Here is a 24,103-nt window from a genome sequence, read left to right as displayed (position 1 = left end):
CGAACGGAGGGTGCGGTCCAGTGGATTCTCTGAGCTTTTCCCACCCACCCGTGGAGCTTTCAGCATCCCTATTGATTTTCTCTTTTCCGGCACAGTGAATAGATTTCTTTCTTCCGTTTTCCACTCACTTCCTTTGTCATCAGCCTCTTTCACGCCTAGTCTTCAGCAGGAGTCCATTGATTTGCCCGTGAAGAGGCGCTGAATGGGGTTCTGCAGGCTGAAGGAGTCAAGGTGTATCAATGGGGTGGCCAATTCCCTCCCTCCTTCCAACACACACGCGCTCTCCCACTCCAGGCAGCACTTCCAGTGCCACTGGAGATAAGTCCGGGCGCCTGGAAGTGCACAGTTGGCACGCTGTCTCTCGGGAAGGCGGATCGCTCTGAGCTCTTCTCATCTGGGCAGTCGCTCGGAAGCCGTCGTCAGAGGTGGACGCTGCTGAATTCCTGCCTCAACGTCACACGTGACTGTTCAACATAACAAGATTTCATGTAATTTGTGGCTAACGTGCTAATTCAGTGATCTTTTGCGCAAACTGTGTGTGGCGCGAGACAATGTAAAAAAAAGGCGGGAGTATTAAATGCTCAATTGTATTCACTGTATGGATAACAAATAGGTCGAAGCACTAATTCAGGTGAGCTTATCAACTATAATCAGACCAGGAAAAAATTGAATTTGGAGAGTATCAACCTCTTATCAGGCCTGAGATATCCTCAAGTGTGTCGTTTCCTAGGAACGACTTTAAATGCTCCCTTTGGAGACATAGGAAATTTCCTCCACTTGTTCCTTTTTTTCTCATGCTGCATCGACAGTTTCCATGGGATTTGCTTGCTCATCTACTAAATTGTCCCACTGTAGAATATTTCAATCGGATGTTCGTTACAGCAGGAAGCACAAAACCTTCCCCATCGTCCAGCGATCCCAAATAGTTCGTCTAACTATGTCACAAAAAAGGGATAATTTCATTTACATCACATACACTTGACCATATCTCTGATGTCAGCAACAATCTATGTTTTTCCTCCGGCACTCTCGCAAACTGATCGGTTTTTTTTCCTCCACTGAATTTACTGGTATATAGAAAATTTAATACTATAAAAGCAATAAACTGTGAAAATTGTAACTTCATTCTGTTCTGCGTGCCTTTGTGTGAAGCGACAAATTGTTGTTCTTAATTGTGACCGTTGTTTATCACAATAATATTAATAGAAGTGCAATTTTGTCGAGTTTTACGATTCTTTCCTCACTCAATTTCCATGTTTTGCATTCCAATGGCGTTGTCTTTTGGATTTTCCACATTGTCGAAGGAGAATCATGGCTTCTGCTTCGCGATTCATTTCATGTGTAAATAATAATTATCGATGTTGACTGGGGCTTTTGGTGTGTATTTACCGCAGAGAGAGAGGTGAAGAACATTTAATGCAAAAACGTGTTCAAAAACACCTGAGCAAATCAGGTTTGTAGTGTATTTACCGCGGGGAATTTTTCGCCTGATTCAGCGTCTCTCATAGAATTCCGACGTTGCGACCCAGTTCAGTGATTCCATATCATTGACTGAGGTTTCGAAAAGAACCTTCAATACTACACTTTATCTTAACCTGCTTGTTCTGTCTGTTATCACGTGAATTTCATAATCGCATTCATTGCTTGCCAATAACACTTTTTCACCATGTATTTTGTTCAAACAATGAGGCAAATCATACTTAATCTCGTGAATTATTCTCAGCATGCAATGAATAATTTAGTGTCGTTTCGATAATGATGCCCACTCAAGTTGTTCCATGAAATTGAGACATTATTTATCGTCAGAAAAATCCGTGACTCATTTGTAACAATCTTCCTCTTTATCCTCGAATTTAATTCCCTGACAAAATTGTGTCTTTAATTTTGCCATAAACTCCTGAAAGAAAGGAAGAAAAAATAATCTAAAATGTAAATTGACTCTATGTTATAACATTTTGTGTGACATAAAGATTTGCTGTTAAATGCTTAAGAGGATGTAGAATGGATTAAAAGTTTCGGGCGACACTTTCGAGCATCACGAGGGTGAAGTTTCCCATTTGAATTTCCATGGTGATTCTCCAGAATACAATTTATCTCAATCGTGATAAAAATAAACATCTCTGCAGAAAGGGTGGCTCAATAAATGCAAAAGTTCACGCCTTTTTGAAATGAGAGAAAGAGAGAAAATCTCGATGGAAACCACAAAATGATCTCAGCGATACTTTTGACGCTTTTGCGGTGAATTAAGGCGACGACGGAGGAAATTAGAGATTATTTGCTCTCAAAGTTTAGCGTTTACATGATTTATGAGTTGAGACACAGAGGGAAATTTTCTTGTTGAGTTGCACAGTGAAGAAAAAACTCTATATGCTTTGGCAGAGTTGGAAAAAATGCATCACACTAATTGAATTTTGAATGGAGGGATAAATGAGATTTACAAGTGCTCCATTGAGGTTTTCTGGCACCAGCAATTGGCATAAACTCTCGCCCCAATCGGGGCGAACCATTTTGATTGGGACTTTTCTTCCGGCTCTCGGCAAAAGCGCACTCACTGTGGAGAGCTCAGGCGAAGGATTTTCTTTTCTTATAGTCGGATTTCCCAGCAAAATAGATTCACACGAATTTCATCAGCCATGAGAGTCGCTGTGGGGGTTGAATGGGGTTGAAATGCGGCTGTCGTCACAAATTAGACAAAACGCGAGCTCACCCCTCGACGAACACGCCCCACTTTGGCTTCATTATTCCCCTGCCTGGATGCAAAGACCCATTATGAATTATTTAATCAGATTTGCGTGGTTTACCTGGGCTGAAAATCCAATTGCAATCCCTCGACAGCCAGAACAACAATCAGGCACAGAGTGAGTTTCTGTTTGGTGTAAAAGACTTGCCACAGGAGTAACTCTGCTAACTGTATTACAAACTGAAGACGAAAATTACAGTGCATCCGCACGACAACAGGTTCTGTTGTTCAACAAGAGACAGAAGTTCCTCTCCCTTGAAGTTCCCCAGCAAAGTTGCATTATTCAGCACGAAACTTTCGGTTTTGCCAAACACACATGCTTGAGCTTGTGCTTGAGTAATGTGATATAAATCATGTTCAAGATCTAATGAATATACATATGGGAAATCGTGACAATTTTCGACTGAAGAGTTGAGTCTTAAATCTTCTGTTGAATGCAATAAAAATAAGGCAAAAAGCGCAGTTGAACATATTGTGCGAAAACAGACTTTTAATTCGTTCTTTTCTGGAAAAGTTTTAATTGATAGTTTAGCGAAATGTATAAAAATTTATGTGCACTTTTCTTTAATTAGTGGTTCACTTTATTTAAGTGGCAAAAAATTGCATAGTTGAATACACAGTAAATCGCTTCCTTGAATCAATAAATGTCAGTGAAGCGAAACATTAGTAAGCATTCGAGGTATTTTTTCGTTGACATTTCCATTTAATTATAACTCTATCAAGATTCAATATTCCTGAATGGGGAGAAATGAATAATAAACATTATGTATATAACATACAATATTACAAATATTGATGAGAGAGAGAATTCAGTAGGAATTGTGCAAATCCTTCACTTAATTGGCTATTTAATGAATATTGACTATATTGACTATAATTAACGTTTCTGTTCGTGCACAAATTGTAATCTATTTTCATAATAAATGCAATTTAATTGCTATAGTAAATTACCAAAAACTCCTGACTAACTTTTTGCCCCGACGCCAATTTTATATTTAATCCAACTAAGAAGTTTTTCGCGGGGCGAGGGCAAAAAGTGGAGAAGAACATCTTCGCGAAATTATATTTGAAAGTTGATTTTGGAACTTATTGTCGTTGCATATGGCAAATTCAATTTTAAATGGCATGAGAAGCTTCTGAAATGTCGTCTCACAATGAATGCAATTTATTGATTTATGCTTTGTATGCCAGTGATTCGCGAGAAATTGTGATTATTTCAGAATTTCCCATGGCATCGCGTATCTCGTGGATGCCGTAAAATGGAAATGTGAGATTTTCCCCCCATCGCATATATATCATACTTCCGTTGCTTTGCGAAATATTTTCCTGTAACGAGCCCAGCTGAGCTGCCAAGGGAGATTTCTGTGCAGTTTTATGCCACCCCACTTAAAGCTAGACCGAGTGGAAATAAATTGCCAATAAATAGCAATGGAGACGAGAAAGCGGGGGTGCGTTTGATTTATGATGCCGCTGAAGTCGTCTGATTCCGTGCAAAGTCCGCGCGGGCGTTTTAAGATTCTTTGAGGAGTATATGACTTTGGGAGATTGATTATCGGCGAATGGGGGAATGCGAATGGGAATTGAACTGTTTTGAGCATGTGGATGGCTGCGATAAGAGGATGACGTTGTTGAAAAGAATCGTAAGATGGTCTCTGGGAAGGCAGCTTATCGCTACACTTGCGGAAAGTGTCTGTTTGAAAATATTCCAGACATATCAAATGGGCCGCAATTATCATGAGTCATATATACTGGATTGGAGAGCATATAAAGAGTGGAATTCAGTTTTTCCTCGGGCTATTCAACAGTTCTCCAAATGTATCAAAGGGAATTTCACTCATGAAATCTCCTCATGCTTTCTCAAGTATAATCAAGACGAGAGCGAGTGAGGAGATTCTTTTATGCATTGTCAAGGGGAGTTTTATGGGTGGGAATGTGGTGTACGTGGGTGAAAGAAGTGTAGAAGGATCCCGTGAAACATCTCCACTGTGTACACTTCTCTTTACTCTCTGTCATTCCCTTGGTTCATCTACTTAATGTTCCTTTCACATCCAGCGTTTCTCATTCAAAGAAACGTAAAACTAATTGCGAAGAAGAGTGAAAGCAACTTGGAATTTTCTTTCCTTCCACGGGTTGAAATGTGGCGAAACGATTCTCGCAAACTTTACGCTGGAAGTTTTGCGTGCGCTCTTTTATATTATTATGGCAGGTAAATTCTCTGTGAGATGCTTAAATAGGAGTTCATGATAGAGCTAATTCAATTTTAGCAACTCGAGAGAGAGAGCGTGTTGCTTCTCACAGAATACAATCAATAGTTAATTGTGCCATTTTCACATTTTCCCCCCAAATTCACGGGCGAACTTGAATGTTATGGCAATTAAGAGTGAAAATGGCTCTGTAATGATAAGTGCTTAATCCTCCCATATCGTCGCCATTCGGAATTGATTGCGCAGCAATGAATTTCTTAGGACGAGAATATGCCGTGATTACCACTTTGAGAGACGACACACTTTACCAGGGAGTCCCAATGATAGCTGCTCAATTCTCACGATGGAGGTGATACATGGGGCGGTATAAATTTTATTGCAGCAATCATTGTTGGCTATAAATTGCTTCATTGTGGCATTGAGTTACTCGGTCACCCGTCCTCTTTTGCTCATGTCTGTAGTGTGAATAAATGGCTTTTGTGCTGTGCAAATATCATTCATCCTTTTCACATTTCACTCTCATTTCGCAGAACTCGTTGCCACCATCCGTCGTCCCATGGAAACCCCGGAAAATTTGTCTTCACTCCGCCACGCGATGGCAAATACAATCATATCACGCCGGAAGTGACTCTGAGGCCTGTGTGAATAAAGGTGTACTGAGTTAGAATTTGGTAATTTACAGAGAGACAACCCATATCTCAGATGAGCTCACAAAATTGCCTGGGCATGAAACAAGAGAGCGCGTGGCAATAATTTGAGCAAGGACATAGAAGAGGAAGAGAGAACGAGCGAGTAAAAAAGCGCCAGAAGGAAGGACAAGCCTCACTGAATTTCTGGCATTGTGACCGGAAGGAAGAACAAGATATAAGATAGAGGATCTTTTCGGGGGGAAAATTTCCGGCCCGCGGAAGGAAGTCATCAACTAATCATGGACTTGAAGCACTCAAAGACTGTGGAGTCCACCACTTCGGTGGAGACTTTTGTGCCCAACAGCAAGTCAACGGATCTGATAAAGCCACCATCGGCGTCAGATGATCACTTGGAGAGCCAGAAGCCAGGTACGTTAATCCCTTTTCCCATTTCCTCACGCCCGTAATTAATCACCGCCGCGTGCGAATCCCTTCCTGCAGCTGCTGGTGAATTCCGTGTCTACAAGAGAAGATGGATTGTCCTGGCCATTTTTTGCCTCTACTCCGCATCAAATGCACTCCAGTGGATTCAGTTTAGCATCATAGCGAATATCGTGCAACGGTGAGTATATTTCACCCTTTTGCACTTCTCTGCGAATTCTTTCCAATTAGTGACGCTGACGAGGAGCTTTTGAGGTGGAATATGAAATTTGCCGGAAAAGCCAACGACTTCGCTATGCTCTTTGCCAAGTTGAGGGCCATAAGCAAATATGTCTAGCATATTACTTATGACTTAAGTCTCACTTTGTGAGCATTTTAAACACGAAAACACACATCTTTCACCAACAGATAAACATTATTTCCCCGAATTGTGTCTTGCGCCGGGAAATGTGCAGAGAAATGTTCGAGCGGAGCATAATCTATGCCTATTTGCAAAACAATCTCTTTACGACTAAACTTTATAGTTTGTCGTCGAGGTCATGAATTTTATCGCTAACATTCTGATAGGATGCGAAGCATTTTTACGAACTTTATCAGTGGAAATTTGAAGTGAACCTCGGAGATGAGCGTGATTTATGGTCAGAAAAAGAGAACAATTTGATATTAATGAATTATCTATGAGTAATTTTGCGAACTCGTCCTCGACCTATCACAGAAATCCGATAACTTTTCACTCAAACCGCACAGAATATAATTATTCGGGAACTCGTATTTCTGCTGTTAAATTTATGAGCTCTCTCACTCTTATGGAATTTGCACAATAAACCAATTAAATTTGCGGATTTTCCACAAAATTGTGCTAAAAATAAGAGTGTTGGAAAATTATCCGTCCATCGAATTAAAATGCCAGCCTGAAGTACGGCCAGCGTAATTGAAATTGGACACCAAAAGCTACCCAGACATGCCGAAAGTTGCTGGGGAATAAAAAAGCTGCGGAGGTCTGACATCCCGCGCACCTCCTCATCATTTCTGTGGCACACGGCAAACAGAACCGAAAAGGTTTAATGGAATATTTTGTGTTGTTTGCACGAAAATTCATGAATTTCGCTGGTGAAATATGTATCGCGGCCTCGTGTGTGAATCTGGGGAGACCGCCGAGTGGGATTTGGGTGCGGAGTTCTTCCTCTCAATATCCTGGATGGTGGAGTGAGACGAGAGAGAGAGAGTGAGAGAGTCAATGGATTAAAAACAATGTGATTTATTGGGGATATTCGCTGTTCGATTGGAAAGCTCGCAGGAAGTTGAATTGGGGATTGGACGATGGCCAGACGTCTTTTGTACGCTTTATTTTTTGCAATCACATGTGAAATGCATTAGAAATGAAGAATGCATTGGCACAGAAGTGAACATTATCTGTTGATCAGAGCACATAACTCAATCTCTTTTGAGAGTGTTGAGTGCAGAAGTTTAGAGTGTTGAAAAGCTCACATAGCAGATCAATTGTGCACTGTTCGCTTTCTCAAAATGTCTCTCTTGTATTGAAATGTGTCACGGAAGTGTTCTTCATGAAGCAATACTGTGTGCATTCCTAGAAGTCGCACATTTATGCTCAAGTGAATTACTTGAGTTATTGCTGGCTGTGGACTTTGCCAAGTTATTAAACTTCCTATGTAAATATCCTTATGCTTCTTGTGGAGGATGTTGTGACAATACAGCAAACTCATGGTTATAAACTCTAGAGCGAGAGACAGTCTTTACGTGACATGTACTTGTACACTTAACTTTCTTCCCAGCAATTGAGGAGATAAACTATGGGTTGTAAAAGTTTCTTGGGGGATAAAAGTTTCTCCCAAAAAGGGGAAAAGCATGAAGATTCCCGTTCAGGTGAAAATTTATGCAAAGAGAGCGTTCTTGTGTGTAAAATCTGGGTGGAAATGCTTGGTTAAATTAAGTTGTTATGTGGACTCTTGCAGATACTATGGCATCACCAGTACCTGGGTGGATTGGACTTCGATGATCTTCATGGTGCTCTACATTCCTCTCATTTTTCCCGCCAGTTGGTTCCTGGACAAAATGGTAAGACTCTCGCATTGTGACATTGAGATCTCTGCACAGAGAGAGAGAGAGGCAATTTGTCTATGATGACTTCCTCATTACACGCGGCGTTCGCACAAAGAACCACCAATTTATCAATTGAAATAGATTCAGCTCAGCGACATTGAATGCGACTATTCTCTGTTCCATCATAGGGTCTGCGGGTGGCTGCAATTTGCGGTGTTCTGGGAACATGCCTGGGTGCGTGGATTAAGGTGTTCTCTGTGCAACCAGATCTCTTCTATGTATCCTTCATTGGGCAGAGCATTGTGGCCACGTCACAGGTGAATTATTCCCTCCTGGACAAGATCCTGGACTTTGGGTGATCAATAAACTCACTTGCCGCCATTTCAGGTGTTTATTCTCTCCTTGCCGGCTCGCCTGGCCGCTCTCTGGTTCGGTCCTGACCAAGTTTCTTCCGCCTGCAGCATCGGTGTGTTTGGGAATCAAGTGAGTATGAAACTTTCTCCTCATTTGCATTAATCATCAGGACATTGAATGCTGGGGTAAATCACCTCGAGGGTCAAGTGGATGGTGTGAGAGGAAACAGCCTTTGTCCATTTGTGAAAACTTCCCTTCGGCCTGTTCCACAGTCAAGTGATCTCATTTCTCTCAGCGTCCTAGCGTGTCGACCAAAGTTAGCAGGCAATCACTTTAACCCTGACAAGCTGTCCACTCAGGACGTGCCATTTGGTTCTGGCACAGCCACTCTGGCCATCCGTTTTGCCAATTTTCACTGGGGCAGCGCTTCCATTCCCGGGTGCACGCCAAACAGCGCGAAGTGGAGTCAAGTGGAAATGGTAGAATAAATTCCACAATTTTCTGCTGACGACTTTTTTTCCGCCCATCACGAGAGCGCGACATTTGTGGTTGTTCTGCTTTTTTTCTGCATGCAAAACCATCATCCCCTGGCTCGGGCCCAATGCTCATTGTAATGAATATCGGGCAGAGCTGAGGGATTGAGGTTTTGGCTTATCACAACTCTTTATATGCGATTTGATGAACAAAAAATGGTGTGGGCTTGTGGACACTATCGGTTCTCAGCGCCCCTTGCCGCCTCTACATTTTATGATGAATTTCCTTCGTAGCATATATTTGGACTTGTCTGTACAAGGATCCAAACAGACCATCAGCAATTTATTATGCAATTAAATGGAGGCCATTTCCGCTGGGTGAACTCAAGCCAAAAATATCCCACATCTTCCAGTCCGGGCGAGGGATTTAAAGTCATACTGGGGTGTCGTAAAATTTGATTAACAGCTTCTGATGGGAAATGACTTAATTGTTGATAACGAAGGAGCCTTCGCTGGAATTCTCTTGAACGCCTTTTAGCGATATTTTTAATATTTTTCCCCTTATTATCGTGTCCGAGAAAGCTCGTCTTGGCCGCTTTTTGCGTCTCATATCGTCCCTTGTGGCAATTCGTAGAACATTTTCTCAGCACGATATTGTTCTTCTTAATTACCATCTTTTCCGCCCCATCTCGCCCTCGGCGTTGGTCAACAAAGAAAATTGCATTGTGATTTTATGTGATGGTCATGTTGGAATTTATGGGAATTCTTCCCTATTAGCAATGCCGAGATAAAAATGTCGAAGGTGAGAAAATGAGGCAATGAAAGTTTATGGGAAATTATTAAAGGCATCCATTTGGTAATTTTGCAAGCGTCAAAAGTGTCCAACTCGTTACAAGTTTTTGCATTTGAATCTCTCGAAGGCTGCAATGATGGTATTTTATTGAAAGTCCCTGACAATTGGGGTGGAAAGTGGGGCGGGAAGAAGTGAATGGAGGCGCCAGTTGAGACTCAAGTGAGGAGGATTAAACTTGCCTATTTTTCATGCTCAACACTTTCGATCTAACTTGGTATAATATACGTAAATTGTGACTGTCGTACTGTGAAATTGCGATAAGGAGGAGGAAAAAAAAACGCCAGAGTTTGAAGGGTGAGAATTTGCATTAATTTTTGTCTACGTTTTCATTTTGTTCCCCAAGTTGAATTAGTTGAAATGAGGAGAGAAATGCTAATTTGAGATTAATGAAGTGATTTCACCAAATTTGGCCAGTGTAAATGCAACACACGATTAAAATCTCAACCCCTAACAATTATATAGAGTGCAGTTCAGCGAAAGGGATCAACACGTCCTGTCGGTTATTGTATTATTTAATACAATATTGCAATACATAGTGTGCTCATGTTTGGCTTCAACCCTGCAATTGGGGTCGTTTGTGCTATCGAGACTTACCTGGGGATATTCAAGTGACACTTGCAATCATCAATGAGTCATTGGTGCTCAGCAGTTCGTATCAATGCCTAAGTGGACACGTCAACATCTCCAAGGATTTGCACAGGAGTATTATCTTCCTATTCTTATCTATTGATTTCTCCATCTCTCCTCAAAATTCTTCCCCCCACATCCTTCATAAAGCTCGAGCATCGATTCTCACAGGACATTCAATTTGCGGCTCCCATTGAGATTCATCTGATTTTCATTAACCCAAAGGAGAAAGGTCAATATATCAATGAATCTGGGGTAATATTTCATCAGTGTGATATAGAATTTACATTTTTGCATGGCGAAAAAAAAAGATTTGGACGGAAATAGATTTTTTCTCGTTATTCTTCATCCATTGGAGTGTGAGAAGGGTGACTTTCGGAGGGGAAATTGATTTTCTTTTGGTCTCTTCTCATTCTTTTCTATACTTCGCGAAGGAGATTTTCAGCGCTCTTTCGCAATTCCCGCACTGTGTCTCTGTAATGTGGTGTTATTTATGGGCACAAAGTGTTGGAAGAGTGTGTCAGATATTGGGTATAATTACAGGCATAAGTCACAGAGTCGCTCATTGAATGGTAAAATCAATAGATGGACGAATCTCTATGGAATATCAACTTTCTCATGAGTTTTTCCAACACTTGCTTCACACGGACATTTTTCTCCATAGAATTCGCCTTCTTGACGATGTGAAAATGCCATTCCATATTTAACATCAAACATTGAAGAACGAAGACTGGAATATAAAGTGAAAACTTCTGAAAGCTTTCATCTCTCTGGTGTTGCAATTTTGTTGAGTCTTAAAAGCTTTTGGTTCTTTCTCACTATTAGACATTTTATAATATTGCCTTTTCACACTGCAAAAATTAATCTTCCGCTTACAACCATCGTAAATCAATGGTGCAAACTTATCACATTATCAAGTTTTCCCTAAAATGATCGCACCATTGAAATGTAATGCCGCCGATGCGACCGAAGAGTGTCTCTGGAGGAAAGTTCATTTCATGGGAATTCTTCGCTGGGTACATAATAATTACACAGCAACTTTCTCAAGTTTCTATGGTAAACGGAAGTGGATATATTGTATAATGTATCTGTGTGGAGAAGTTTTGCAAACACCTAAAGAAATACACAATATATAAATATAGTAAAGTGTATTCGATGGAGATGAAAATTCAAGTCATGAAGCACAGAGAATTGGTCTAAAACCATCAAGATGTGCAATAACGGAAAGTTGAGAAGAAATACTGGCTGGAAAGTAGATGTTCTCTAAAAGTTGAATCTTCTCCTTCGAATACGATAGTTTATGGCTCTTTGTATTTTACTTTATGTATATATCCTTTTCATACTTTAATATCGTGAGATATATTGTACATTTATATTTGGTTAAGTGATGTTTAAAGGAAGAAGTGTGATAGAGAAACTACTTTATATGCAGAAAAGGGATGATCGTTACTTGTTATTAATCCTCTGCCAATAAATCGATACACTTGAGGCAATATTTCTGCCCACAGCATCTCCATTAAGTTACACGAGAGCCAGATATTTGCTAGGGTGTCTCATTGCATGCCAAGAGTGTTTTTGGAGAAGAAAATTACATGATTTCACAGAATTGTTTGCATAACAACTTCCTCACTTTTCTCCTCGCTAATTAGTTTCCAATTGCAATTTGTGACTTCCAACACCTAAAGTGGTGCTCAAGTGACACACTTTTCCCAGATGTGAGATACCCGAACTTTGGTATTCAGGGCATTCAGCGTGATAAATTCCCAGAGACTGTATTTTTTGGTCACCCATTCTGGGATGTTTTTCTACCACATTCCATGTGCCCGCTGGGGATTACAGCTCTCTGCCTGGGCAGATGAAAAGGCGAGAGCCACACGTTCCAAAATCAATTATTTTAGCGACTGAAGATTGATTGCAATGTGTCATGTTTGGTGAGTTTTTGTTTTTTCACGCGGGAAGCCAGAAAGTGCCGTGCAGAATAAATGAAGCTGCCACTCTCGAGAGAGGAGCAAATGTATGGCACTGTTTTTATCACCCATCGCAGGACATTCTAACGCTCCTGACAAAGCACACTCGCCAATTGATTCATGGGCGATAGGTTTCGGGGAAGCATATTGCAGTGCAGCAACACAGTAAGGAAGAAGGAAGGAAAGTCAGCGTGGACAGAGTATCGCTTTCTTTACTACGGAAGTTTGCGAAAAACAGGGAAAATATGGCACCATCAGCATCATTTGCTCACACTCTCTCTCCCGAGTAATGCCACAATTTCGCGTGGCTTCATTCACATCATCCATTAATCTAATGCTCTCTCGCACACACACTCCAAAATGGACACATTTCCTCGAGGATTTTCCCCATTCGCCAGCCAGCACTTCATGCATGATCGCAATACGAGGGCGGAATGCTTTATTCGGGGCTAGCATAACTGGAAGGTGTTCACTTGCGAAATTTTACGTGCAAACGTGCTACTTCCGCTTCCGCGGCACAGAAACTCTCAGTTTGTTTGCAAATGACGACTCAGGGGCTGCTCACTGGTCTCTCCTCCACACACGAGCTGGCTCTGCCCCAATCGTGGCGAGATGTAGAGAAAAACTACACAGGCGGATTCTCATCCATGGCTTCTGTCCATGACAACAGACAAATGCGGTGTTGCATCCCAGCATTTTCCCTTCTCTCACTCCATTTACAATTTCCCATTCTCATGCAGACACAACAGCGCACTTTCCTACACCCTTCAAGCATCTCCTAATGGAACCTGATGTACACTCGTGTGCGTTGGAATAGCAACATTATGGGAGAACTTCTCAGATTTCGAGGGATTAGAGTGAGGATTTATTGAGTTATCATTCTGTGGATACTTTCTTAAGATGTCCACACGATCGATGTAATACTTCACGGGCTGTTGTTTGCTTATTACACCTTTGGGTTCATCTCTCAAACACCAGACAGGTGTTATCACTCCCATGAGCGTCACTGTGCACCGCTGCGCTACCCATGAATCCAGCGGGAAAATAAAAATCTGTCTACCACGAGCATGACGAAGATATATTTCATATATAATCTGTGAAAAAGTGAGAGAATGTGCTGTGTTGGTGGGGATGGGGTGTGTAATCCTCGCATTGGCGAATTCAAGGTGAAATTCCCACGTGACGAGAGGAAAATGGGCAATAAAGCTCAAAATGGGAATTTTACTTCTTGTACCTGCAAAATTGAAACTCTTCCTTTTCATTGTTTCACATAATGAAAATTTGCCGCTGTGTGTGTGTGAATCACAACTTTCCCGCTCCGGAATTTATCTCCCCAATTCACCCATTCACCTGGAGAATTGCACTGAAGGTGCTCCTTCTTCATTATATAGAAACATCCTTTTCACCGGGGCGAATTTGCTCGAGTGAGAGTGGTAAATTGTGCTGACGAAAATCCTCCATGGTGCCATATTTTAATTTCATTTAGGCCACACTTTTCCCCCCAACCTCCCCCGCAGAAAAAACAGCGGTAATGAAGTGAGAAATGTGAAATAACCCAGCAATACTGTGGCACCTGTTCTGACTGGGGATGAATCCTCGGGATGAAAATTATGTGAAAAATGTCGCTCAGAGTGGTGAATTTTCTGTCTCAAGTGGTGGCATTTGGTGTGGATGGCATTAATTACTTTATGAATGGCCACAAATTTTCATGATTGATTATGCATCTCGATGTAGTGCGATAATACTTTATCCAAAAATGACCAATGGAATGCGATTTGTTATAAAAAAAAACACACAAAATATGTTGGCCCATAAATGTGCCGAGCGTGACGCAATCATTTATGACGGATAAAATATATGGCGCGAGAAGAAAAAAAAGATTCCCATTGGAGAAAAGTGTTCAGAGGAAATCATCAGAAAGTTCTTGCACGATGCAGAAAGTAAGAATAATTGCTATACATTCTTGCTGAGCGACTAATTGGAAAATATGTGCGTCACGGTGGAAAAGTCTGCAAAAGTCTGGTAAAACTTTCCCTATTTGGCTATGCAAATTTCCTCGAGATTTTCCTCATTTGCAGCGAATGTGGCAAAATTAATTATGCTCATCTCATGCGAACATAATGTGACTATGCATTTAGTGACTGGTATGTAAATAAATTCTGCAAAATGAAATATTTAAATTACATATTTTAATCTATTACTACAGCCAACGATAACGTAATTCCGTATACCAGAGTCTCTATACATATTTTTTTGACATACGCACAAAACCGTGACTATTAATTACATATAATAAATATAAAGTCATCTTGTTAAGTGTCAAATTTGGTGACTTTTTAATTGCATTTTCATGACCAAAACCCTAATGGATGTGCATAAATATGGCTTAATCGGCTTGATAGAAATTTATCAGTCTGAAATAGGTGGAGAATACATTTAGCAAAGTGAGATAATTTCCTTCAATTCTCTATTCATAAATTAATTTACCCAGAAAGTTTAGACAATAGATAGGTATTTTCACTCACACTTAAAATATCATTAAACTCTGCAAGTTGAATGCATTGCCATGAAGTCTTTCACATGAAAATGATGAAATGTTGTCCGACTTTTGCCATTCAGGAGATTCCGGATGTGAATTTACTAATAATACTCTTGGGGGTGTTCTTAGGGAGTCTGACAAGGGGGAGATATTATGGTCAAAAGTGGTGTATAGTTCAGCAGAAGTGTGTTTAGGCGTTTAGGAGCTACTTTCAAAGTAAATTCACGTAAAATTTGAAGATTTTTGCACTATTTTTTTCAATAAAAATTTCATTGCTTGCCTAGGTTATGTAACTAATTTTCAGCAAAATTTAGTGGCTAAATAACATCGGGAAACACTATTTTATGCACTCAAATTGGAGTAATTGATATTCAAATTGTTCAATTGTGTTTATTACGCTATGAATGGTCATGATTTCTAAAATATTGTTTCAGGATATAAAATTGTCTATTTTAAAACCTGTTTGATTGATTTTCAACATTAAAATAGCAAATTTCCACTCATTGTCAATTTATAACAATTGAATATTGATGGAAATCGGTGGGATTTTGATTGTCACACCTGATTTTACTACACCAATAAATTTATTTCTAGGATTTTTTTTTAAATATTCAAGGCTATTTTTGGGTTATGATCAACGGTGCACCAAAATGAGCGTTTAAAATTTAATCACATCAAAATATCTACTGAAAACTTAATATATTTCCTTAATACTTCTATGTAGGTTTTTTTTTCAGAGTAAAAATTTAGTTTTTTTTATAACAATTACGACCTAAATTTGAGGTTATGATACTTTAGGCGGTTGGAAAAATCTATGAAGTTTCGAAAACACTGCCAAAGCTCTGAAATTGTCTGTGATTTTTCACAGAAATTGTGCTGAACACTGCTAAGCCGTATTATCTCCCCCTTGGAGTCTGGTTTTCCTGGGAGTTTCTGAAGATGCCTGAGAAGAAATTCCATATTTTTGAATGTGACACCCTAAGAGAACTTTCCCGAAGTGTGTACGATGGGAAATTACTGAATGAGAGCAATTCAGTGGTGATCCTGAGGATATGTCCGAAGTTTCACAATAAAGACACACTCTATTGTACAAGCTTTTATCTCTCACATCACTTTATAGTCAAGAAGACAAGCCAGAGAATAGGGAGTCATATTTATATCCTCTCAGGCTGAGCACAGTGAGTTTTTGGAGCGATACATATAAATTTCACTCCACCCAATCGCACTGAATTTAATCCAGAGTGCAATTTATGAATTCCGCCTTCTTATGTTCCTATCGGGAGACTTTTCGCGGGATTTTCTGCAGCATCCTTTCTTCGTGCTGCGGATTTATTGAGCTTCCCTTCGCGCAAAATGGATTTATTCCAAGCGTTGCACACAATATGACTATCTGGCGGTTTGGAGTGTAAACAATGATTATGCTGCAGGAGACAATCATTTGTCGCACTGAAAAGATCCCCATACAGTGGCATTATACACAAGGATACTGAGTTCCATCAATTTCAGTCTAATTTAGAATTCACAACGAGCAGCAATTTCAATTTCCATGCAAGTCGCGTTGAATGAGTGTGGGAGATAAGTTTGCAAAATTGCAATGGCCCTGTGTGACTTCTGCTCCGTGGTTTTCACTTTGAATTCGATGTGTTTTTTTTGCCCTTCCCTTCCATGGCGGAAATTACAAAATGTCCTTCCACGGGTAATGAATTTTTGTGACATTTCACGAAATTAGGTGGGAGAAACGGAGTCAGAGGGATTGTATAGTGGCGCTGGCGCTATTTTTAGTGCAAACAATCTCATGAAAAGGTGATTTGCAAACACATGGAAATGTTTATTGTGAATATAAACAAAAATTTTATCTCATTTTTTTCAGTTCTCTACACGAGAGAAACTTTCCTATTCAGATGGTATATTTTATGTGATATTCGAGAAAGGAATACAAAAGCTTCTTCGCTTTGAAAGTTTCCTTGGCAAAATGTGTATATATTGAAAATTTTTGTCCGTCTATCGTGGAAAAATATGAATAAGGAGATTTTTATCTTGCACACCAGAGATATAAGATCATATTTGACAATATGATTCACTCTCTACACACACTCTCTTGCAAATATGATATTTAAACAAATGTAATACATTATATTCCACAAATGGAAATGGGGAAAAATGCCCCTATGAATATGACACTGTGCACTTGCACGGTTCACAAATTGAATTTTAACACGAGAAACTTTTCACATCGTACAAAAACCAACACGTACCACTGCAAATTGGGAAAAACAACATGAAAATTCTTTTACTTTCGCATTCTCTCTTAGCGGATGGTGGATACATTCACCCTCATCACATTCGGTGTGGAATAAAAAGGGGTCAAAATGTATATTTTTCCCACATATCCTAGAGCGAAAGCGCGGAGATAGAGAGAGAAAAAAAGGAAGAACGCAAGAAGGATCTTCTTCAGTTCCTGTGTAATGTAATTCATGTAATTATTTTCATTGAATCTGCCAGCACTTTAAATTCCTTCTCCTCCAGCACACGTGCCTGAGGTTGGGCGAGAGAGAGAGTGTGGGAAATCCTGGCAGAGTCGCTGTGAAAGGCCTTTTCTTCGAGTGTGCTTGAAGTTTTTGGGGGGCAATTGCTGAGGGTCAGGCGATTAACGTCTGATCCAATTCACAGGGTATAATCCCAGGCAAGGGTGTTTGTCGCCAAATCCTCTCGCCGAGAGCTCCACATCTTCCATATAATGGCTTTGCGAGGGTGAATACCGGAGCTTTCCATATGTCCCCATTCTTACAAGTCCTCATCCTACGCCCAATTTCAAATCAATATCGCGCAGACAATGTGAATCTCGTTACTTTGTATCTGTTTGTTTATTCACAAGCACAAGCCCAAGGGAGAGGAGAGGAAAAATAGACGCTGGAGAGTAGTTTCCGGGGGGAAAGGGGAGCGTATCTGTGTCTACTTGCTCGGATGAGATGCTTCCCCGGAGCCTCTTTACGATATATTTTATCCCAATACTTCACGCTCTGACGATTTATGAAATTATGCATGAAAGGCATTAATTGCCACTTAGCAATAGATGAAGGCACTTTTTTTTCCCCACCACATCGTCGTGGGTTTTTATCGTGATGGAGAGAATAGAGAGTATAAGCACTCTATCAAAATTTCATGACTCCTTCTCTCTATGGTTTGGAAGTTGTGAGCAATTCGATGAGCTGATGGAAAAGTTCGCAAAGTGAATTTAATTCCTCCTTTATTGCAGCTGGGCATCGCCATTGGCTTCGTAATGCCACCAATTCTGGTGAGGAACCACGATGACCTGGAACTGGTGGGGCGAGACCTCAAATTTATGTTCTACCTAGTGGCTGGATACACATCACTGCTGGTGGTCCTCGTGCTTATCTGTAAGTATGCTGGGATGCAGAAGAAATTGGGAAAATGGTGTGGGAAATTAGAAACTGTTTGTTCGCCCTGTACAAGAAAGTGGGCTGCAGTTTTAGAGGAGTTTCGTGTGGCAGATAAGAATGGGATGAATGTTCTTTGGAGCTTTTTAAATGTGGTGAAAGCCCTCAATTTTAAAATAGGACAAATGGTGATGCAATTGACGATATTTGTGCTGACGTCTGTGAAGTTAATCTATTTTATTGATATATTTTATAAATACAACACAGACAAGATTTCATTTCACAACTGCACATGACAATACTAACACTCACTCCACATTATCTCGCATTATCTGTTGAAAATGTTGAACTCCTCCAGAAAATGCACTTGTTAATCATTGCTACAGACACTGCTACCACTTCGCGCGATCTACTTAAGATAATAAGAGTTGCAGTGCAGTGACACTTTTGATTGGTGGGGCTTAATCCACTCAGAATGCAGCCACTTTGTCTCTCCGGCAGAGAGCTTGAGATATTGAGGCTTTTTTCTCTCTCTTGCAATTTCATCCTCACACCTGAAGTCATTCAAGCGAAGCCGCCAACTCCGCCGTCTGCCGCCCAGGAAGCCACAATGTCTGGCAACCCTCTCCAGTCCTCACCTTTCCTCCACTCCATCAAGCGCCTCATGACAAACAAGAACTACATCCTCCTGCTGGTGTCCTACGGCGTCAACGTGGGCGTCTTCTATGCCATCTCCACACTCCTCAACCAGATCGTGTTGCTCCACTACCCCGGCCATGAGTTGGACGCCGGCCAAATTGGGCTGTGCATCATTCTGCTGGGCATGGCTGGCTCGGTGGTGTCAGGAATTGTGCTGGATAAGACGCACAAATTCAAAGAGACCACCCTCGCCGTCTACGCGCTCTCCATGGTCTGCATGTGGATCTACACATTCACCCTCAACACGGGCGGCATTTGGGTGGTCTACGTCACGTCGTCTCTTTTGGGCTTCTTCATGACCGGCTATTTGCCAGTTGGCTTCGAGTTTGCCGCCGAACTGACCTACCCCGAGCCCGAGGGCACGTCTGCGGGCATCCTGAATGCCGCCGCACAGGTATTCGGCATCATCTTCACCATGGGCTATGCGGAGATTCTCAACCACTTCGGCGACATCTCGGCCAACGTGACAATGGGCGTGATGCTGATTATTGGCACGGTAGTCACTGGGGTCATTGGCTCTGACCTCAGGCGCCAGAAAGCCCAGAATCCCAACGCATAAGCTCGTGCTTCTCTCTTTTTTAGTAATTCCACCAATCGACCTACTTCTCGTTAACACTTTGAGAATTTTATCAAATTGTTGCTATATTTTATTTTTGTAACTCAAAAAAATTATATATCAATTGTCTTCAGTATAAGGATAAGTTGTACATAATGTAAGTGGATATGTGAAATTTTTAGTGCAATACTTTCTCGATACTCTTCAACGTCCCACAGATGATATATTTCACTTCCTGAGCCAAGTCAATCTCTATATATTTCAAGTATTTTTCCCATTTTCCCTCTTTCAAACTGTGTAGGTTGGAAAGTTATAGAGCAATAGAATGTACTCTGATGTGTGTGTATACTTTTTAGTGGACAATAATGTTGCCAAAATGAATATTATATCAAGGAGAAAATTCTATGCAAATTGAGTATTACTCCTTAGAATAAAACTTGGCTTCTTCGTCTTGCCATAAAATACAAAAAAAGGAACACAATTTCATTTTTCTTTCCGGTGGCTTCAACAGAACAAATCTTCTCACTTCCCATGCAATTGAATTAGACAGTAAGGATAATGTTTAAATGATAATGTATTTTTAGGAAGATAAGGAACAAAAAAATCCACCTGCTCACCAGAAAATTGTTGTGCAAACACCAGACTTTTAAGATGTAGACTGTGAGAGATTTGAAGAGGAAAGCAGATTAAAAGTGTGGCAAATTTAGAAATTATTGTGACGCCAAAAAAGTTAAGGAAAAGAGAGAAAGAGAGAATCAATTTTGTGATTTTAAGAATTTTACTGTACTTTGAGTACCTTTAGCTGAAAAAAAAGACAAGAGATTTGAACATGTTGTGAAAAAGAGTGATAAGAGATTGTCACTAAGAATGATGTTGATCTATAAATCTTCTCTCACTATAGATTTTATCTTGTTGACTCTATCAAAATACCATTCTATGTGTAAAACTATAGAGAAAAGTGAATTGTTACTTATAGACAAGCTTCGAGAATGGAGAGCCTAAGGAAAAGAAGAAGAACTCACTGGAAAAAAGAAAGCCCGCCACTAGAAAATTTTCGTGACAATAATTTTTTCCTCCCCCCAAAATTTGAAGGCCAAAACATGCGTGAGGAGTTGAATCTCCTCAAGGAAAAGCTGTGCAATTCAGTATTGTGAGACTCTAGAAAAAGAAAGGCAATAGAGTGAGATTTACTTGTATTCTGCTCCTTCTAGCTATGTGTGATGCTTATAGAGAACATCCAATGTTCAGAATTAATGGATCGTTACTGAGAATAATAGAGAAAATAAATACAGATAAGACGTTATATTCTTATTGATTTCTGATTTTTCGCAATAAACAATTACAACGTGAGAATCGCATGGGTGGCAATAATTTCCTTTGTCACACACTATCTTCATTTTCCCGCGTCTTTTCTTCGGCACGTGCCGCAACTCGTCATATTTTCGTCCGCCCGCTGATTAATGACTCATCACATTTGCGGTAAGTGAAGGCAAAATATTTACACTCATATTAACCATAATAATCTTTCGCAATCTCGGTCATTCACATGATTCTGTCGTACTTTTTCACGGGGGTCTCAGGGATCATCAGCTTGTAGTAGATTTTCGTTCTGCTTTCGTGGGAAAATCTCTCAGAAATAAAAACATGTGGATTGATAAGCATAATTGCTCCTGAAATATCTCTTATTGGAAGACAAAGTATATCTTACATTGAGGATCACTTTAGGTAAATAATATAGGCTTATGCCAAATTAAATCAATACTCCCTCAACTCATCCCACAACCTCACGGGCGCCATGTCGAATTGCTGTGAGGAATTCACCAGAATATCGCCGGTGGGCGAATTGTTGAAGTGCTGATAGTGACAAATTGGATTCATAGACGCTTTGTTGCAATCGGGAACATTTGTCCACTCCTTTGGCTTTCCACTCGTGGCAAACGATGTGAATGTCTTCACGAAGATGTTCTTCATTTTCTCATCCGAGGAGTCTGGCGGGAGTCCTTTAGGGAAGACTGCTGGCGTGCGGAAGAGATAAAGCAGATCGTCACAATGAACCACACCAAAATCTCTCGTGCTTCCCGTATAAACCACTGAATACGAGTAGTTGCCCTTGTAAGACAATTTGTAGAGATGAAGGGGATTCTTAGTGGTGTCTGCATAGGATAGATAAGCCTCGACTGTCTTGTAGAATGGATGGTAGAAGGCGCGATCGGTGAAGATCTGTTATGGCGAAAAAAGGAAGTGTTTAACATGCTGGAAAAATCGATATCAAACTTTGTGCATTACGTCAATAAATCTCTGCGCGTTGGAGTCATTTACGTAGGATTCGCCATTGAAGTAGAAATCCCTCGCCTTTGGCCAGAAAGTCGCCAATTCTTCAGCAGTGGCATTGATTTGCATGAGTTTTGGCATCAACTCATCGAAGCGACTGTTCAATTCCTTCAAGTCAGTTTCATTGGTCAGAATCGCTGCTGCTCTGACGATGCCCTCGTTGGGCACCAAACCAGTCATCCAAGGGACGTGCTGGAACTTGCCACTCTTCACGATGTCAATGGGATTCTCGCTCATGAAAGCCGTCGGCCCGGGAGGCTCAATGGCAGTTCTGAAGAGCACAATTGGATCCACGGAGAAGAACTTCATCTTGTCCGAGCTCTCAACCAGACGCTTGGCATCCACCTTCCTCAGCTCGTCGACAATCTTGGCGGAGTCCAGAGTCGAGGCATTGGGAATATCCAGAACTTTGGCCTGCTCTCGAGCCTGTTGCAGAGGATCGTCCACGGGGAAATTGTAGGGTGCAATGGCATTTCCACTCTGCACGATGGCTCTGTGGAAGAGTCCCTTGGAGAGTGGACTCAGCATGTGCATGTGGGTGGAAACGGCTCCGGCGCTCTGTCCGAAGAGCGTGACAGAGGTGGGATCACCGCCGAAGCACTCGATGTTGTCCTTGACCCAGCGCATGGCCATCACCTGGTCCTTGAAGCCATAGTTTCCGGGACTGGCAGAATCTCCCGTGCTGAGAAATCCCAAACTCCCCAATCGATACTGCATCATAACCATAATCACTGAGCCGGTGTCCATAAAATATTCCGGCCCGAGGAGGTATGGCGTGATTGCGCCTGCGAAGAGACCCCCGTAGTGAATGAAAATCATCACCGGAAGGCTCTTCTTGAACAGCCACCCATTGGCACTTCTCGGTCGATAGACATTCAAGTACAGGCAATCCTCTTCACCCTGAACAGTGGGAGATGGCACGAGGACATTCTTCTGAATGCACATCGGCTTCTCCAGTGTGGCGTCCAGTGTTCCGTTCCACTTGTCCGCCGGCTGAGGATCCTATCACGGAATCAGTAATGCGAAATTAATGCTTTGTCTCACATCAAAAGTCTTCATTACATCTTATAAATGTGGATTTGCTACCCTTCGTGATACTTGAGCTGTTTTTAATGACCATCTAATGATACCGTGTTAAGAATATGAGTTTTCTCAACTCATAAAGATTTCGAATTTATGTTTTGTCGGTTTTGTGATTTTTTTTCGGCAATTCTTTTTTAATCTTGATTGTGATGGAGGAAACTTTTGAGACAACGAAAAGTTTCGCTTTAGGAAGTTGTCTAGAATTTAATATTCATATCGCTGAGTTTTAGAAACTTTCTCATAACAGAGATTTTAAGATAAATTGTCGCTGAATTGCAGTGCAATTCAATTTTAGAATGAATAAATTGAAGATTCTTGAAGAAATATCACATTTTTTCCACAGTAATTTAAGCCTCTCAAGGCGAAGGTCAAGCAGAAGACTCTGTAAGTTTTTACACGAATATTCGCGCGCGAAATCCACAAAAGAAATCTTTAGTGTTAAGCTAATAAAAGCTTACGGCAAATCTCAAGTCTCCGACAGGAGGTTTAGCGTATGGAATCCCATAGAAGGCGTCGAACTTCTTCGCCTTAGTTCCGGTTGCCGCAATGGTCGATCCTAATATGCATTGGCCTTCCTTGAGACACACGAGCGGCACAGAGAACACCTGACCAATTATTGCCAATAGTATTAGCGGAATTGGACCCATTTTGGGGGGTGATAAAAATGTTTCAACGCAGTAATAAATGTTTGTTGGCACGAGTATATCACAATGGAGTTAAATATTTGCACTCTTCCGCTACGCTTTGGACCTTCTCTATAGACAAATTACATGTATTTCATCTTCTCTGCCACTGTTATCGCTCAGCAATCTTTCGGTGATTTACACAGGTGTAAATTTTTTGCCGGATGGCCGATAAAAAAACCGTCTAGAGGCGAAGGAGAAGAGCTTTTGCGAGATCACTTCACCCAGTGTTTGAAGGGGGGAAAAGTGGCTGTTCACACGCGAATAAACCACGCTATACTGAAGACGTTGAGAGCTTTGAGGCAAAATTTATATATTTTAAAATTCACACACACTCGCAAAATACTCCACGCGATGATATTTGTTAAAATTTATTGTAATATATGCCAATGTAATGTGTCTACAGAGGTGCAGAAAATACATTGTATGCACATCTAAAGCTGTTCCCTGACTAATTGCGAGCGC

The 24,103-nt window shown here is 40.9% G+C and overlaps 2 protein-coding genes across 3 annotated transcripts; one reads left to right on the top strand and one right to left on the bottom strand.

The window, feature by feature from the left end:
* The first annotated feature begins 50 nt into the window (after window positions 1–50).
* LOC132259721 (heme transporter FLVCR2) lies at window positions 51–20,844 on the top strand. Of its 2 annotated transcripts, none has more exons than XM_059757469.1 (8): window positions 51–631; window positions 5,627–6,002; window positions 6,075–6,195; window positions 7,988–8,090; window positions 8,264–8,392; window positions 8,463–8,558; window positions 18,145–18,286; window positions 18,847–20,844. In XM_059757469.1, exons 2-8 carry the CDS (start codon window positions 5,873–5,875, stop codon window positions 19,542–19,544), a joined length of 1,419 nt encoding a protein of 472 aa, XP_059613452.1. In that variant the 5' UTR covers window positions 51–631; window positions 5,627–5,872; the 3' UTR covers window positions 19,545–20,844. The 2 variants fall into 2 exon arrangements, with proteins under 2 accessions (XP_059613452.1, XP_059613451.1); XM_059757468.1 differs by having other exon boundaries at window positions 52–631; window positions 5,475–6,002.
* Window positions 20,845–21,192: 348 nt separating this feature from the next.
* Window positions 21,193–23,916, bottom strand: LOC132259719 (juvenile hormone esterase-like). Its single transcript, XM_059757465.1, has 3 exons — window positions 23,414–23,916; window positions 21,828–22,874; window positions 21,193–21,761 (listed from the first exon to the last, which is right to left on the bottom strand). Exons 1-3 carry the CDS (start codon window positions 23,600–23,602, stop codon window positions 21,297–21,299), a joined length of 1,701 nt encoding a protein of 566 aa, XP_059613448.1. The 5' UTR covers window positions 23,603–23,916; the 3' UTR covers window positions 21,193–21,296.
* Between the last annotated feature and the right edge of the window lie 187 nt (window positions 23,917–24,103).

This window comes from Phlebotomus argentipes, unplaced genomic scaffold (assembly GCF_947086385.1).
Source record: "Phlebotomus argentipes unplaced genomic scaffold, Phlebotomus argentipes genome assembly scaffold_18, whole genome shotgun sequence".
In the NCBI taxonomy this organism is placed as follows: Eukaryota; Metazoa; Arthropoda; class Insecta; order Diptera; family Psychodidae; genus Phlebotomus; species Phlebotomus argentipes.
Note: the sequence above shows the minus strand (reverse complement) of the source record. Positions and strands in the feature narration are given on the sequence as shown.

Excerpts from the sequence above, each read along its gene's own strand:
- LOC132259721 (XM_059757469.1), top strand. The coding sequence starts at position 5,873 with ATGGACTTGAAGCACTCAAAGACTGTGGAGTCCACCACTTCGGTGGAG. Across the intron at positions 6,196-7,987 it reads ATAGCGAATATCGTGCAACG|ATACTATGGCATCACCAGTA; the intron begins GTGAGTATATTT and ends GGACTCTTGCAG. Across the intron at positions 8,091-8,263 it reads GTTGGTTCCTGGACAAAATG|GGTCTGCGGGTGGCTGCAAT; the intron begins GTAAGACTCTCG and ends GTTCCATCATAG.
- LOC132259719 (XM_059757465.1), bottom strand. The coding sequence starts at position 23,602 with ATGGGTCCAATTCCGCTAATACTATTGGCAATAATTGGTCAGGTGTTC. Across the intron at positions 22,875-23,413 it reads TCGGAGACTTGAGATTTGCC|GATCCTCAGCCGGCGGACAA; the intron begins GTAAGCTTTTAT and ends ATTCCGTGATAG. Across the intron at positions 21,762-21,827 it reads ACGCGCAGAGATTTATTGAC|ATCTTCACCGATCGCGCCTT; the intron begins GTAATGCACAAA and ends TCGCCATAACAG.